Below are 14282 nucleotides of genomic sequence, written 5' to 3'. Positions count from 1 at the left end.
ATTATACTCTGCTTCGATTTGCTTTAGAAAACCTTTTTTTTTTTTTTTTAAGGCTGTTCCCAGTTGCCTTTAGCAAACGTTCAATTTTGGTTTTATTTTTAGACCAGTTAAATGTATAACAGATGAGATAATGACATGCAGATGGATTAAGTTGCAAAGCTAAGGCAAAACCTTTTCAGAAAAAATGGCTTTGTAGTATAAGCCAAAAATGGGCCTTTCCTAAACTCACAATTAGAATTAAGCTAATTAAGTTTCAGAAGTAGGCTAGTCTATTTTCCCTTCTGGATTTATTGAACCAGCTGTTCTTGCTCAAAGTAAGAGCTGCAGAGCTTGCTGCATTCTACAGTTTAAGCTTTAATTTAAAACTTAATGAATAAATTACTCTTCTATTTGTAACTTAGGAATGATTGGCTTGTTTAAACTATTGATTTACTGCAATTAAAATCTGAAGTGATAAAAAAATAATAAAGTCTTTAATTTGGAAGAGGTTTTATCTGGGGGAAAAGGATTCCTGAAGAGATGATTCTTTTAGCTAGTAACTACTGTGTAGCAAATGAAATGCTACACGTGCAATATTTGGTCTTGTTAATCAGGAGGTATAATCCATCTCCAATTAAGCAGTTATGGTTCATAATTTGTTTAGATTTTTTTGGTCCACTTTTGTTAGCACTGAATGACTCAAAATGTGTATCTGGTTGACTTAAGTCAAACTAATTGAAGTGAATACTGAATTCTGTGAAGAAACAGAAAAAAACCCTATTTTTAAGTCTCACGTTTGTAAACTAACACCAGGCAAATTGTGCTGAATGAATGAGTATACCAAAATAATGTACATGTAAAACTGATTTAAGCAAAACTATTGGTTACTCAACTGAATGAATTTGTTTCAGGTTCTGCTATAAGTCATGGCACAAGAACTAAACATCTTTCTTGCACAGATTTTTTTGTTGTTGTTTTTCAGTTAGAATAACACTTATGTACTTTTAATACTACTAACAGGTCTGGTTTTTTTCCAAGTAGCTATAAATAAAATTAAATTAAAGGGGGAGAAATGTATTCTCTCTGCATCTCCAGGAAGTTTTTCTGTCAAAGGTTGATTTGTTGTATTTGTAGACTTCAGAAGTAGCAACAGCCCCCTGTACTCTGTTCCTTAAACAGACCCAATTCTATTTCTGTAACTTCATTCCTTAAGTCAAATATTCTTATGGTAAGTATAGGTCTTTAAATCTGAAGCAATGAGATATATCAGTAGGTTTATTAGATGATATCCTGTAGATCTGGAAGACTGGGAGGTAGTGAAATTGCCAGTAGACGTATTCTGGATAGCATATTCTGCAACTTTACTGTGTGAGATAGGGGTATTGCAGCATTGAAGTAAGACTTACCAAGATTAGTTTAGATACAGACTTAGAAATGGTTTGGTAATATGACGCATACGAGAAGCATCAGCCTGCTAAGTAACGAGAACAACAGCAATAGGGGAAAGATGGAGTTCTGTAATGCAGCCGGACTAAAACTTACATTTGGCAAATGTTTGGGAGCATATTTAGTTACAGTACCCGAGATCACCTTTCCTTTTTCTCTTTCTTGCAGGTTATACAGAGAATATTCTACACAGTAAATAGGTCCTGGTCTGGGAAAATAACTTGTAACGAGCTCAGAAAAAGCAACTTTTTGCAGGTATATAATATCTAAAATTTTGCAAGACAGACGTTTCTGTAAGTTTAGAAACTGCATTAACTAGATGCTTAAGGGAGTAACTTAAGTAGCATTTCTTCCTTTTCCAAAAACTGGTGAAGACTCAATTGCGTTAATTCTTATAAATTAGAATATGTTTAAATGTCATCTTTTGTCTAGAGCTCTATAAATGCATGTGTGATTAGCAGAAGTCTGGCTGATCTCCTCATTCTTCTATGGACACGTTAGCTTTCTACCTTGTGAGTTCAGTCTTTGCTGTGATGCTGCATGGTGTGCACTGTCTCTGAAGATAAAAATTGTTCCACAGAAATAGCATTAGATATTAATTTGGTTATGAGCACTCGGATCATTCAACAAATGTCTTAATGTCTCACAAATTCTTTAATGTGTTCTATTTATCCTTCTGATAATAGAATGTGGCATTATTGGAAGAGGAAGCTGATATTAACCAGCTGACAGAGTACTTCTCATATGAACATTTTTATGTTATATATTGCAAATTTTGGGAGCTGGATACAGACCATGACCTCTATATTGATCGGAAGGATTTAGCTCGACATAATGATCATGGTATGAAAAATAAAGCACCTTTGTTTACATGTATTAAATGACCTGTAAACTTTGAACCGAGGAAGTGGTTAACTGCCAAGGCTAGTGTTCATCAGTCTGCTGGTACAGGTGATCCTCCTGACTGGTGAAATAAAGCAGGACAAGTTATCTGTGGCACTGCTTTGTGTCTAGCAATAACAAATTTGAGGCAAATTCTGAATCTGAATTGTGCTTTTGGCAAAGCAGCAGAGGAGAAAATAATTTGTAAATGTGCAGCCTAGATCTAAAAAAAAAAAAAAAAAAAAAAAAAAAAATCATTTAAGTCTTGGGATATTATAAATGGCTCCATTTGGCAGTTTTGGGTTGTTACCTTGGGAACAATCCATTTTACTGCTATTCAAGTAGCATGGCTCTTATGGCAAGGTATGGAAAGAGTAGAAAGGCAACCATACATTCAGGTACTTTGCTTATTTTAAAGTTTTGCTAACTCAGTTGCAGTACATCTTGTTTTAATACTATTTAGCAGCTTTACATTTTCTGTGTTCACAATATACAATGACTGTGATTCTGTAGTCCTGCACACTTGTACCTATTTTAAATACTCTTTTAGCTTGTATGGAACTGTTGGGGTTTTTTTGGATGCTGTGTGTCCATTGTCATCTGAAAAGTATTCCCTTCAGGACTGGAAGGCTTACTTAAGCACAAAGTGATTATGGAATATTGCCCCACATTAAAACGAATAACACAATTCTGATTGTTTCTGAAAACTTGCCCACTGAAGTCTGGCTACACTTTAAGATGAGGAAGGAAAGCTGCTTTTATTTAAGAGGTTGCTCTACTAAGTGCACTATAGAAAGGAAGCAGAACTGATGCTACGACACGCGCAATATAGTTTTGCATCCTTTAAACCGTGGAATGTTGGTTAAAGCTTAACAGCTGCTGCTGCTGAATGAGAGCTAGACTAAATAAGCATAAAATGGATATGATAACCCAACTTTAGTCTTAAACTTCTATTTTTTCTGCACGTCAAAATGAGATAATCTGGTTTCATAAATTCCTTTCGTACCGTCACTGGTCTAAAATTAGGCTAGGTCAAACAGTGTAGTAAGAAAAATATTAAAGTATGTAGCTGTTATTGAGAAGATTGAACAACTCCAATGTTTCAAAAGTAGATAAGAAGCAGCAGCACATATGTCTGAAACAAATTGACTATCCTGCAGTTCTGGGGATAAATATTAAGCAGAGACTAGTGTCCTTACTAGAATAATACGGCGGTAGCGTTGCCGTAAGTATGTAAACCAGATTGTTTGAATGGTTAACCACCTGCTTTAATTATCAGTGTTTTTACAATGCTGAAAAAATATCTCTGAGCTAGAAGAATGAGAAGAAATTCTTCTGTGAGAATAGTATCATGTGCTGCTTTGAGTACCATCCACAAATTCTTCAGGATAAATTGAATATCCTTTACAGAGGTGGTGCTCAGTTAAGACATGTCTCTAAAGTCCCTGAAACGGTTTTAAAATTAGAAACATGGATCAGAACCATGTCAGAAAAAGACTCGTGTCAGAATCAGATAGGTATGCTCATTATGTATTACTGTACCAATTCTGTTTTGGCTCTTTGCCAAAACCAAGGTCATATAAACTGTAATGGCACTTGAAAACATGATTTACTTGTCAAAGAACCTGGTAAATGCTATCTTACTAATCGCTTAATTTCATTACTTCTGTTATGCTACTTCTGCTGCTTCAAGTCCAAATTCAAAGCTGGTTGGTCCTAGCTTTGCCTTGGAGACTTTGTGTTAAGTGATCTTCTCCAAGAGAACTCAAAGGGATTAATGAGCACTACACTCGATCTTTCTCACAGATGTGTATACATAAGAGGTTTCCAATGAATTCTTCAACCAGACAGTACAAAGCAAAAATAACTTGTACTTACCTGACACTATTTTAAACCTTTTTTTCACAGCAATATCAAATAGGATGATAGAGAGGATCTTCTCAGGAGCAGTAACAAGGTATTTCTTTAATATTTATATATTTGCTTGTTAAACTAAGCGTGACATTCCCAGGAAAAATGCCTTCCCCTTGAAATGAAACAGCGAATTTCAAGATTTAGTATTGTAGTTTAAACTCTGGTAGTACTGCTCTGTTCTTGGAACCTTTGGCTCCGTCCAGGTTCTTCACTCTCCTTTCTTTACCCAAATGAGCACTCCCCATAGGATGTTGTATGGTTTAGCAGGGATGGGAATGAGGAGGGGAAGAAATCTCGGCATTGTTATTTTTCCATCCTTCAAACCTGTCAAATTTTCAAAGGGAATGGGGCTTTTCAGTACTACTTGTAAAATCAATGCTCATTGCATTGACAGATTGACAAAAATTCCTCCAGTTGAGTTCACATTTTTGACAGTCATTCTTCACTGTTCCCACTTGGATTGACTTACTCTCGTGTAGCTGTGGCGTTTAACTAATTTTTGAAACATTTTGCTAGCACGGTTTCTGCAGCTAGAAAGCAACCAATAAACAGAAATGACATAACAAAAGCTGAAATTAGTGAAATGACACTTGGCAGGCATACGTCTAGCGGTTACTCCTTTATGCGAGTGTTTTGGGAAGAACAAGGCATACATCATATTTTTCTAGACATCTCGAGGATAAAAGAGCTAAAAAGGGATTTTAGGAATGGAATGCAATATGTTTAGGAACTGCCTACCTGACTTTTTACTAGAAAGGTTGACCATATGTCTTCAGAAAGTATTTGAATGCTGTGTTCGGTGGTGTAAGAGTAGAAACAGACAGCTACGTTCTTGCCACGTGAATGTTTTTCTTTAGTTTTCATCTTCACAGTTCCATTCCAACACTTCTAGCCACTGGAGTTCTGTACAGCTGTAAGTTCTTGTCAGTTTTACCTGAATAGAAATTCTAAAAAGCATGTGTGCTTGTATACAGGTTTTGTTTTTTTTTTTTTTTTAAATTGAGCTATCTCTTCTGTTAACAATTAAGCAGTGGTACTGCTGCCCAGGAAGGAAAGCTGTAAGTCCTTCTGGACAGAGTGCTACTTCACTCCTCCAGCTGCTACCTTCCTCTTTAACTACCCGTTGTAGTAGAAACAGAACAGAGCACACAAGCTCCTTACCCTGAATGATCGAAGTAGTCTGCAACGAGTCACCTTAGGAACACTGTATCTTTCAGGAGATAAACAGTTAATATCACTAAGGAAAACAATCCTTAATTTTGGTTAGTAAGAGCTGAGTGTTTTTAAAAGAAATTTTCTATCTTTTCCCCCCCGTTGGCCATCAAGAGGTAGAAAAGCACAAAAAGATGGAAAAATTAGCTACGCTGATTTTGTCTGGTTTTTGATATCTGAAGAGGACAAGAAGACACCGACTAGGTAAGAATATTTCTGTTAAAACATAAATTCAAAGACTGACTTTATTGATTTTTCCAGTCTTTAAATAGGGACTACTGATGCTTAGCTGGAGCTGTAATGGAAGAACTTAAATGATAAAACCAGGAGTGGAAAACTGGCCCGTTTGTTGCATCATTCTTATTTACCAGTGTCTCCTGTTGTTGCTGCTGTAAAAGCCTATTTTAATGACTTTTAAGAGGCTTATTGAATGTTATTCTTCCATGTGCTGTGTGTGGCCTGCTTACAGACAGGGTCATAGATAAAGGAAATTGCAGTTTCATGATGCCAGGGACTTTGGGAAACTATATATCTAGCATCAGCCATAGGATACTAATAAGAAACCTGTTGTGTGCCGTGTCACTGGCTGGTTCAGGAAGAAAAAAAGAACTTGGGTTTTGATGCACAATTCAGTTTTTTATTGGCTCCCTTGAGTTTTTATGTACAGCCACATGTTTTAGTCATCTCCTCCCTCACCCACCCACAATGACCAAGTGTGTTTTCAAATGCAGTAATGCTTGGCATGACAAATACCAGAAACTCTTACCACAGTAGGTGTTGTTTGTGACTTTCTATGGCACTATGGAGTCTAGTCTTAAACGTAGTTTTGCATCTAAGCAGCGTAGCCTTTAAAACAGGCAGTGTAAATTCTTAAAGTTCTGTAATAAATTTGTGTAAAAAGTTCTTGGCTATTAATTACTGAATTTCAGCATTGAATACTGGTTCCGCTGCATGGATCTTGATGGGGATGGTGCTTTGTCTATGTATGAACTGGAGTATTTTTATGAAGAACAGTGCCAAAAATTAGATAACATGGCCATAGAACCTTTGCCATTTGAAGACTGTTTGTGCCAGATGCTGGATCTTGTGAAGCCACAATATGAAGGTAATAACATCCTTTTCTATCTCTAACTTCTGTTTCTCTGGATTAGGAGTTCGTGCACCTTTAAGAGCACTCAGTTGGTCGTACAAAGAATTTGCTCGTAGCCCGTCTTTTCTCGAAAGTCTGTTAGAGCTTATTAATTGAATGGTCTCCCAACCGCAGGCAGGCATTCACTTTCATACTAAAATTTAATATGCTGCTTTCCAAGTCCTTGTAGGCTTTTATTTTGGGCTTGTAGCCATATTTAGTCTCAAATGAAATCTTGTCACTATCTGGCTGAGATGATGCTTTCGAGAAAAGCTCTTGACCGTTCTGTTCACTTGCCTCTTACCTGTTCCAGTACTCATTTATTGAGATTTCTTCAGAAGGAACAGTTTCTAAGCAGTGTTTGTCTCTGTAGATCAGTAATGACTTCTTTTCCCGTAGAAGCCTAAGCTGCCCATAGGAAATTCATGTCAAGGGGCTTAAAAATAACTGAATACTAAACTGTTCTTAGTTGTTGGCTATTTTCTACATTCGTTTGAACCTTCACAGACCTGCATTCTACCCTCCTGCATTTGATGTATATGACCTTTAGCTGATGAAACTTCACTTTACATCTTAAACCTGAAAAAAATAGTTGCCCTTCTGTGCTGCTCAATCCTGAAAATATTTTTGCATCCCTTGGTAAACATATTACTGTGGTGCTGAAGAGCAGTATCTTGCGTGTTCATGGCCTCTACCTCTGTGCTGGTTTTGATATTTGTCTCTCAAGTTCATAAAACTGTTGCAGCCATGATGAATTAGTCTCCAGTGATTTGCTGAACTCAAGACAACTGAGGTCAGCCTGTATCTAAACTTGATGTTTCACCACTTGACCACAGTTAGCATTAATAACCCTTATTATGACTAATTCTTAACGTGAATTTCAGAGTGTAAAGGGGACTTGGCATGCAATCTGGTTGCTATTATTGTACAGGTTCTGCATTGCAATAAATTTAGAACTTGCCTATTTGCTCTTGAAGTGTTTTGATAGGAGTAGCAACCTCTATCACATATGCTAATGCTTGCTATTTTTTAAGGTAAAAGAAAACTGTTGACCCATCTTATTTAATGCTTTTGTTTAGCAAATGTAATGTTGTGCTAGTGTTTCACGTTTGGACACTTCTGGATGAAGCACTGAGGTTTTTTATTCTTGAATTTCAGTGACACTTTAGTTGAGTAAGAGGGTGGTTCTGTTTACTGTCTGTACAATGATGGTTAGAGAATCAGTTAAGGGTCTTGCTTATTGCTCACCTTCTTTCTAATGTTAAGAATATTTAAATTAAAAGAAAGTGAATTTTGAAAAGGCAGTTGTCTTTTATTGAGATACGATTTTTTGTATGCCAAGGGAATTGAAATCGCTCAAAACTAGAACTTAAAGCTTCATATTCTTATTTAAACTGAGTTAAAATGGATTCGCTAGGTGAAAACACTTTTCTAAAGGCAGATAAAAAGTGGAAATGAAAAAGGAGTATTAAGTATGTTTCGGCTGGAAGCTCAATCCTGGATACCAGTGGAATGAAGTGTTAGACCAACACTGTATAATACACAGGGGGTGGCGAGCGTTTAAAATGAAGTGAAGCAAGCTCTGAGGGACACCTTTGTTATACGGTTGCCTACAATAACCTCCCAAACTTGGGGGTTCCCTTCCAGTTTGGTACGTTACGCTTTCTGAGAGGCAGACATTTTCAATAATGTTTCTGTTCTGCATTTCAAATGAGACAAGATTGATGTATCTGTTCTATATCATGAAGATGATAAAAGGAGGCTGCGAAACACAACCAAGATGAGAGTTACTCGGGGCAACAAAAATGAAAGCCAGTTGTGAAGGGTTGATGTTTTCTTTATAAAAACTGAGTGACGTTTAAAAGGTGGATTAAGAAAAAAATTCTTCCGTTGTTTTCCTAGTACAAAAACTAGCAGCATAAAATGACACTTCACTTGATAGATCTGAAACAAAAGAAGATACTTACAGTCATGGCTAAACGGTGGTGCAGGTTGCTACCGGATGCTCTGTGTACCAAAAAGCGAATTCTTTAATTTGTGGAGACCTGAATGAATTACCGCAATTTCATTCTTTTGTTGGTTTTGGAGAGACAAGGGTAGGCACCTACGTGAGTGTTAGGTGCCTGAGCTCCCATTGCAATAAACGGAAACTGGAGAGCGAGTCAACGAACCAAATATAGGTGTGTAACTTAAATTGGGAGCTTATATAACTAGGATTCAAATCAGTTGCTTGGTCGCGGGGAGTTGCTGCCACTTGAGATGGCCCGGTACATCAGCCATCTGTGGGGGTCTGACAGATAGGACACAGGTGCCCTGAAGGATTCGTGTCCTTCTGGAGCATCAGCTATAAGCCAGGCAGAATACATAAAGGCACTTCAGATGGCAACAGACACAAGTGCAGTAACCATTTCCAAATGGGATTCTTATTTTTGCTTCTTTCTGATGTCCTTGAGTTATACTTTGTTAGAGACTGGGATGATATGCTGAGGAAATACTGTTCTAAGCCTGGCTTTTATTGAGCTCTTCCATAACATCTGCAGTTAGCCCCTCTTTGACAACAGAAGACCAGCCATACTTAAGGTGGTGAAGCAGTAAAGCAGTTTTAAGGATAGACATTTGTCTTCCCTTGTACGTGTGGTGTTTTTTAGTCTTTCTGCAGAAGCTTGATATTCAACTTTGAAACCGGGTAACATTTCTGAGCAACCTGACAAATACTTCTGATGCTTAATGGATCCTTTGATTTGAGTCTTCAAAGTATCGCTTCATAAAAACCAAACAAAACACCTCTGAGCATTTAGCTTTCCTCTCAAAGCAGTAAATATTGATCAGCCTGGACAAGTGTGACAAACTAGTCGCTATGAAAAATTCATTTGTATGAAGCACAGTCACACGTTGTCATCAGTCATACGTTTGTCTCTTCAAGTGAAGGAAGAGCAAGGGCCCCAGCCAGAGGAGATTCCTACCTGCTACCCAAGCACTTCTTGGGCAGGAATGGCTAGCTCACTGGAGACTTCTGTCTTTGGAGGCCGTTTAGACAATTAGCTTAAATGATTTTTTTTTTTTTTTTAATAACTGAAGCAGAGACTGCGTCTCCTTCCAACTTATTAAAGGGCGGCAGGATGACAGCTAAAGCAAGGAACAAATCTGAAACGTTTAAGGGTTTTGTCCACTCTGAAGGACACTTCTCTAGGTGTATATCTCATCTGTTTGCTTCTCTCCCATTGCGTGGAGCATCAGTGACAAATGTTCTTAAGCATAATGAGGACTTAACTTTTGAATAACATTCCTCCTTTTTGGAGAAAGGATAATTTCAGCTCTAAATACCTTCTCGTAATCTTCTTTACAGGAAAAATTACTCTGCACGATTTAAAGCGATGTAAGTTGACAAATGTGTTTTTTGATACTTTTTTCAACATTGAAAAATACCTTGACCATGAACAGAAGGATCAGTTTTCCATGTTGCGGGTGAGTATGAAGCTTTAAAAGTCTTTTTAGCTCTGTGCTTAACGATTACTACGTTTTTGTATAACTTGCAATGTGATTGTTTAGGATAGTGAAGGTGAAAGCCAAGAGGTCTCTGACTGGGAGAAGTATGCTGCTGAAGAGTACGATATCTTGGTAGCAGAAGAGGCAGCAAGTGACCAGTGGAATGACGGGTAAGAGCGTAGCAGGGGTGTTGGTATGAATCCTCTGCTATCGTAGAGCCTCACCATCACAGTCACCCTGGAAGTTCTCTTTGTGGAAGGCTGCTTGTTTGTTGTGTTTAGCTATGTGCTCGGTGAGGGAGGAAGAACCTTGCTTGTATCTTCGACTTAAGTATGCCTTGACAGCTTGTGATCCCACTGGTTTTCTCAAAGAAAAGGTCCTGCTTCACATTTTAGGAGGAAACAAGATTTGAAAAAAAGCTTCAACTCTAAACAAAATACAGAAGTTTTGTTACTGTGAGTTAGGCAGTATTAAACTTTCAGTGTTTATAGCTTGTTTAATCTCTTAAGGTTATAGACTAAGTTTGGGGAAGGAATAGAATAGGTATGTACGTTTGACACTCGCTCGAGACCGTAATGGCGAGTAGAATGGCTTAAATTTGATGAATTGGAAGAATGAACAGCTTCTACAGTCTTGCTGGCTGTGGCATGTTACTTATTTATAACTCTGCTGACAAAACTAGTGGGATTCTCCTAAACTGGTGAAGGATTCAGATTTTTGACCTTCTGTTTTACAATGCCTTTCTGAAATGAACATGTTTAAACCATCAGGAATCTGAATTTTTAAGTTACTGGTGGACTTAATCCGACCCCGTCAGGAGCAGCCTAGCCCCTGCGGTGTCTGCCATCATCTCAGTATCTGTCAGAGGTGCCCCCTTAATGGAACAGAGTAAATCAGTGCATCAGCAGGTCAACCCGAGAGCCCAGGCTTGAGAGAGAAATGAAGAGAATTCAGGAGCCCTGAGGTACCGTCAAAGCTGAACGTCTTAAATCTGAACTAGAACCGCTTTCCCAAAAGTTTTACATCCTTGTTTTCTCTCTCTTCTGCTGCTCTCTTTGTTTACTTCTATTACAGCAGTTGTGTGTCTCCACCTTCCCGTTTTAAAATTCTGCTGCTGCTGTGACTTTCTAGAATCTGAGTGGTGAGCCCATTTTGCCTATTTTCAGGTGTACAGAGTTGCAAAATTCAGATGGTTTTTGACTTAATTTGTCTCAAGCTCACTTGAGAGTCGATAGTTAAATGAAGATTTCTTGGATTCCATGAAGATCCTATTATTCTGTCTTACAGCCCTTAAAGCCTCGTACAGCTTTGCTGTGGAATACCCTGAGAAACCAGATACCTTGTCAGCTAAAATACGCTCAGGTCTGTAAAAGCTAATCCTGAGCTAGATTGCCAAGGAAGGATTTCAACTGTTTGTCTAGCATTCTGTCCTGAGACTGTGTGCGGTATCACGGGCAACTGAAACTCACTGGAGGCAAAATATCCTTTTCACATGAGCAGTAAGGGACCTGCATGTCAGGAATTCAGGTTACTCTGCACCTCTGATTACGGGTTTGAAATTGCCGGGCTGTTGTAGGCAAGTGTAATTTTATCAAGTTCTAAGATAACGTTTGGGCACAGTTTCACTCAGAAGTGCAGTTGGGGTAGAAAGAGCCTCGAGGTGCTTTTGTTCTGATTCAGTTACGAGTTTGTTGACTGCGGCTGTTTCTGAGTTCCGTGCTGTACTGTGACTGTTTAATCTAAATTATTTTAATTTTATGGGTTTCCCACTCCCATACCACCACCCCCAAGATGTCTGCTCTTGGTGAGGATCAAAGCTGCAATATTCACAGCCAGTATTCTTGGGGTCAGATCAGTTCTTTTCCACAAAAAATGTATTCAAGGTGTACCTAAAACCATCATTCTATGGCTTTACACAGAAAGTGGACAAAATAGAAACTAAAATACAAAATGTTTCTCGAGGTAAACTTTCGTATTCTACTTAAAAATTTACCTTAAATTTTCACTCTTCAGTAAACTTCTAATACGTCTTGGACACTTTTGGGTGTTTCGGGTACCTCCCTGAGGCTTGTTCTGTCTCTGGTGTGGGCACAGTCTTCTTTATATGTCCATGCAATTACAGTTTAAATAATACAGAGAATATTGCAGAATTTACAGTATGTAGAGCCGAATCCTAATAACCCCAAAACCTGAAAAAAATGCACCTTCACTGTGCAAATACACTCCTTAAGGAAAACCGGTGTGGTGTTGTAAAAATGAGGTAGTGGAGTGTGCTGGGACGTGAAGGCGAGATGATGTATGGGTGCTAAACCATTCAGTTTCTCATTTCTTTTGAGCCTGGTGTTTGTAAACTCAAGTGACTCTTCGGTTGTAGGTTGCCTCTGCTTCTGGCATTAGCAAATTGTCACAGACCTCGTAGGAAAAAACCCTGACAATTAAAGAAAAATACCGTGTTCTGTGGAAGCACAGCCCAAAAAATCCTGCGGTTCAGTTACTTTGTGTGTCCCTGGTTGGGTTTGCATAGGCCGTAGCTTGATGCTTGGCACAGGTGGTAACAGCTTTTATCCAAGTGTTCCCTGAAGTTTTGCTGCTTGGTTTCCTTGGAGGACAGATTGTAAGGCTCCTTGGGTCCCTTACCTACCGCTCTGTAAGGTGTCAGAGTGTTTCAGGTAGCTTACATCCAAGCATCTGTAAGATGTATTTGGCCTCACTATGTAGAAACAAGTATGATGCTTCATCTTACTGATTTCTGCCTACCCTTCTATCAGAAGCTAGTGAAGACTGTTGCATTTAAATGGTATTTTTATTTTTAATAGAGAGCAAAGTTAAGACACCCTCTAAATTGTATCTCAAAGAAGCAACAGCTTCTAAGTTGTGAGCAAACAGAAGAAAATTAGTTTGATCTGGCTCGGGGAGGCTTTGTCCAATCCAACTTAAAGTTTGAACGCTTTCTTTAAAACTTAATACCAAAGTAGGACTGTCCGAATCTTTTTATTTTCTTCCTACAATTGTTCTGTAAAATGGAGCTTATTTTCTCTTGCTGAAGCGGAGAGAAACGCAAGACTACTAAAAGTTTCCTCACTGCCTTTAGGAAAGTTTAATGAACAAAAACGTAAGCAAAAACATTAATTAGGAGCATTTTAAGTCACTGTGGTGTATAAAAACTTCCTTAAAATCCCTTGCTGTACTTAAAGGGTTGTGATGCCTGCCTGAAGTGACTGTTTGACAATCCGGCATGAATTTTTTTTTTTTTTTTTATTTGATTACCTCTGTGGTGAATATTTTCCTGACATTCCTATTACAACGTTTGGTCTGAAGCTTGGGAGTGGTGTACAGGGATCTAGAAACAGGCTGTTTGCTTTACATCTGCGCGAGCTTTAGAAATGTGAGGAAGTTTAACAAGGCCTTTCTAGGGGCGGTGTAGCTGGACGGTGTTGCATTTTGAATAAAAACCCGTGTGCTGGGAAGGAGCAGTCGCCTCTCTACTACTGTGAGGAGTAACTTAAGTAACTCCAGTGCTCAGACGTGTAAAACTGGGACAGCATTTCTAAATTTCCCTAACTTAAATATCTTGGAAAGGAGTAAAAGTGATATTCCACGAGGCCAGCGAAGCTTTGGAAGAGAGTGGTATTCTCATTTGGGCCAATAATGTTTGAATAACAAGCTTGTGAGTATAGGATGGATGGAAGCTACCAATAGTATCTGAGCCCTGCTCGTGCTGCCATTTTTAATGACCAGAAAAGCTGTTGTCACCTCACTGTGTCACTATGCAACAAAGAAACCCAAAAGATGCAGTCAAGATGCTTCAGTTTAAGAAAGGAGGGACAAAAAAAAAAAAATAGATCCTACTCGAAAAGATGCAATTAGTGGTGTAGAAGGCTATAAATCACAGGTGTGTGAGCCAAAACTGTTAGTTATGGTAGAATATGCATCTTTCTTCCAAATCCTTGTTCTCAACTGTGTAACTCGGTCGAGTGACTCTTCGGGTGACTTTTGCTTCCTGTTCGAATCGGGGGTGAACTTGTGGGAGAAACCCAGGGTATTGTGTTCACTGCCTGAGCACTGATCGGCGCTCACGTAATCGAGGATTAAATAGCCGTGGGAAGGGTGAAGTAACAAAAAAAAAAAAAAAAAAAATAACAAACCAAAACAGACAAACAAAAAAAAAAAAAACAAACCACACACACACACCAAAAAAAAAAAAACCACACACACAAAAAAAAAAAAAAAAGAA

The 14282-nt window shown here is 38.4% G+C and overlaps 1 protein-coding gene across 4 annotated transcripts in view; it reads left to right on the top strand.

Annotated features, from left to right (window-relative positions):
• Positions 1 to 14282, top strand: part of PPP2R3B (protein phosphatase 2 regulatory subunit B''beta) — a 53504-nt gene that overhangs the window by 37759 nt on the left and 1463 nt on the right. For all 4 annotated transcript variants that reach the window (XM_042788728.1, XM_032996568.2, XM_032996567.2 and 1 more), the window contains 7 exons: positions 1594 to 1680; positions 2112 to 2268; positions 4216 to 4264; positions 5548 to 5637; positions 6363 to 6538; positions 9909 to 10027; positions 10112 to 10218. In XM_042788728.1, the coding sequence (XP_042644662.1) occupies positions 1594 to 1680; positions 2112 to 2268; positions 4216 to 4264; positions 5548 to 5637; positions 6363 to 6538; positions 9909 to 10027; positions 10112 to 10218 (785 nt within the window). The remainder of the gene's footprint in view (positions 1 to 1593; positions 1681 to 2111; positions 2269 to 4215; positions 4265 to 5547; positions 5638 to 6362; positions 6539 to 9908; positions 10028 to 10111; positions 10219 to 14282) is intronic.

Source organism: Tyto alba, unplaced genomic scaffold (assembly GCF_018691265.1).
Source record: "Tyto alba isolate M040663 unplaced genomic scaffold, T.alba_DEE_v4.0 Super-Scaffold_14, whole genome shotgun sequence".
Classification (NCBI taxonomy): Eukaryota; Metazoa; Chordata; class Aves; order Strigiformes; family Tytonidae; genus Tyto; species Tyto alba.
This window is presented reverse-complemented; position numbering and strand designations above follow the sequence as displayed.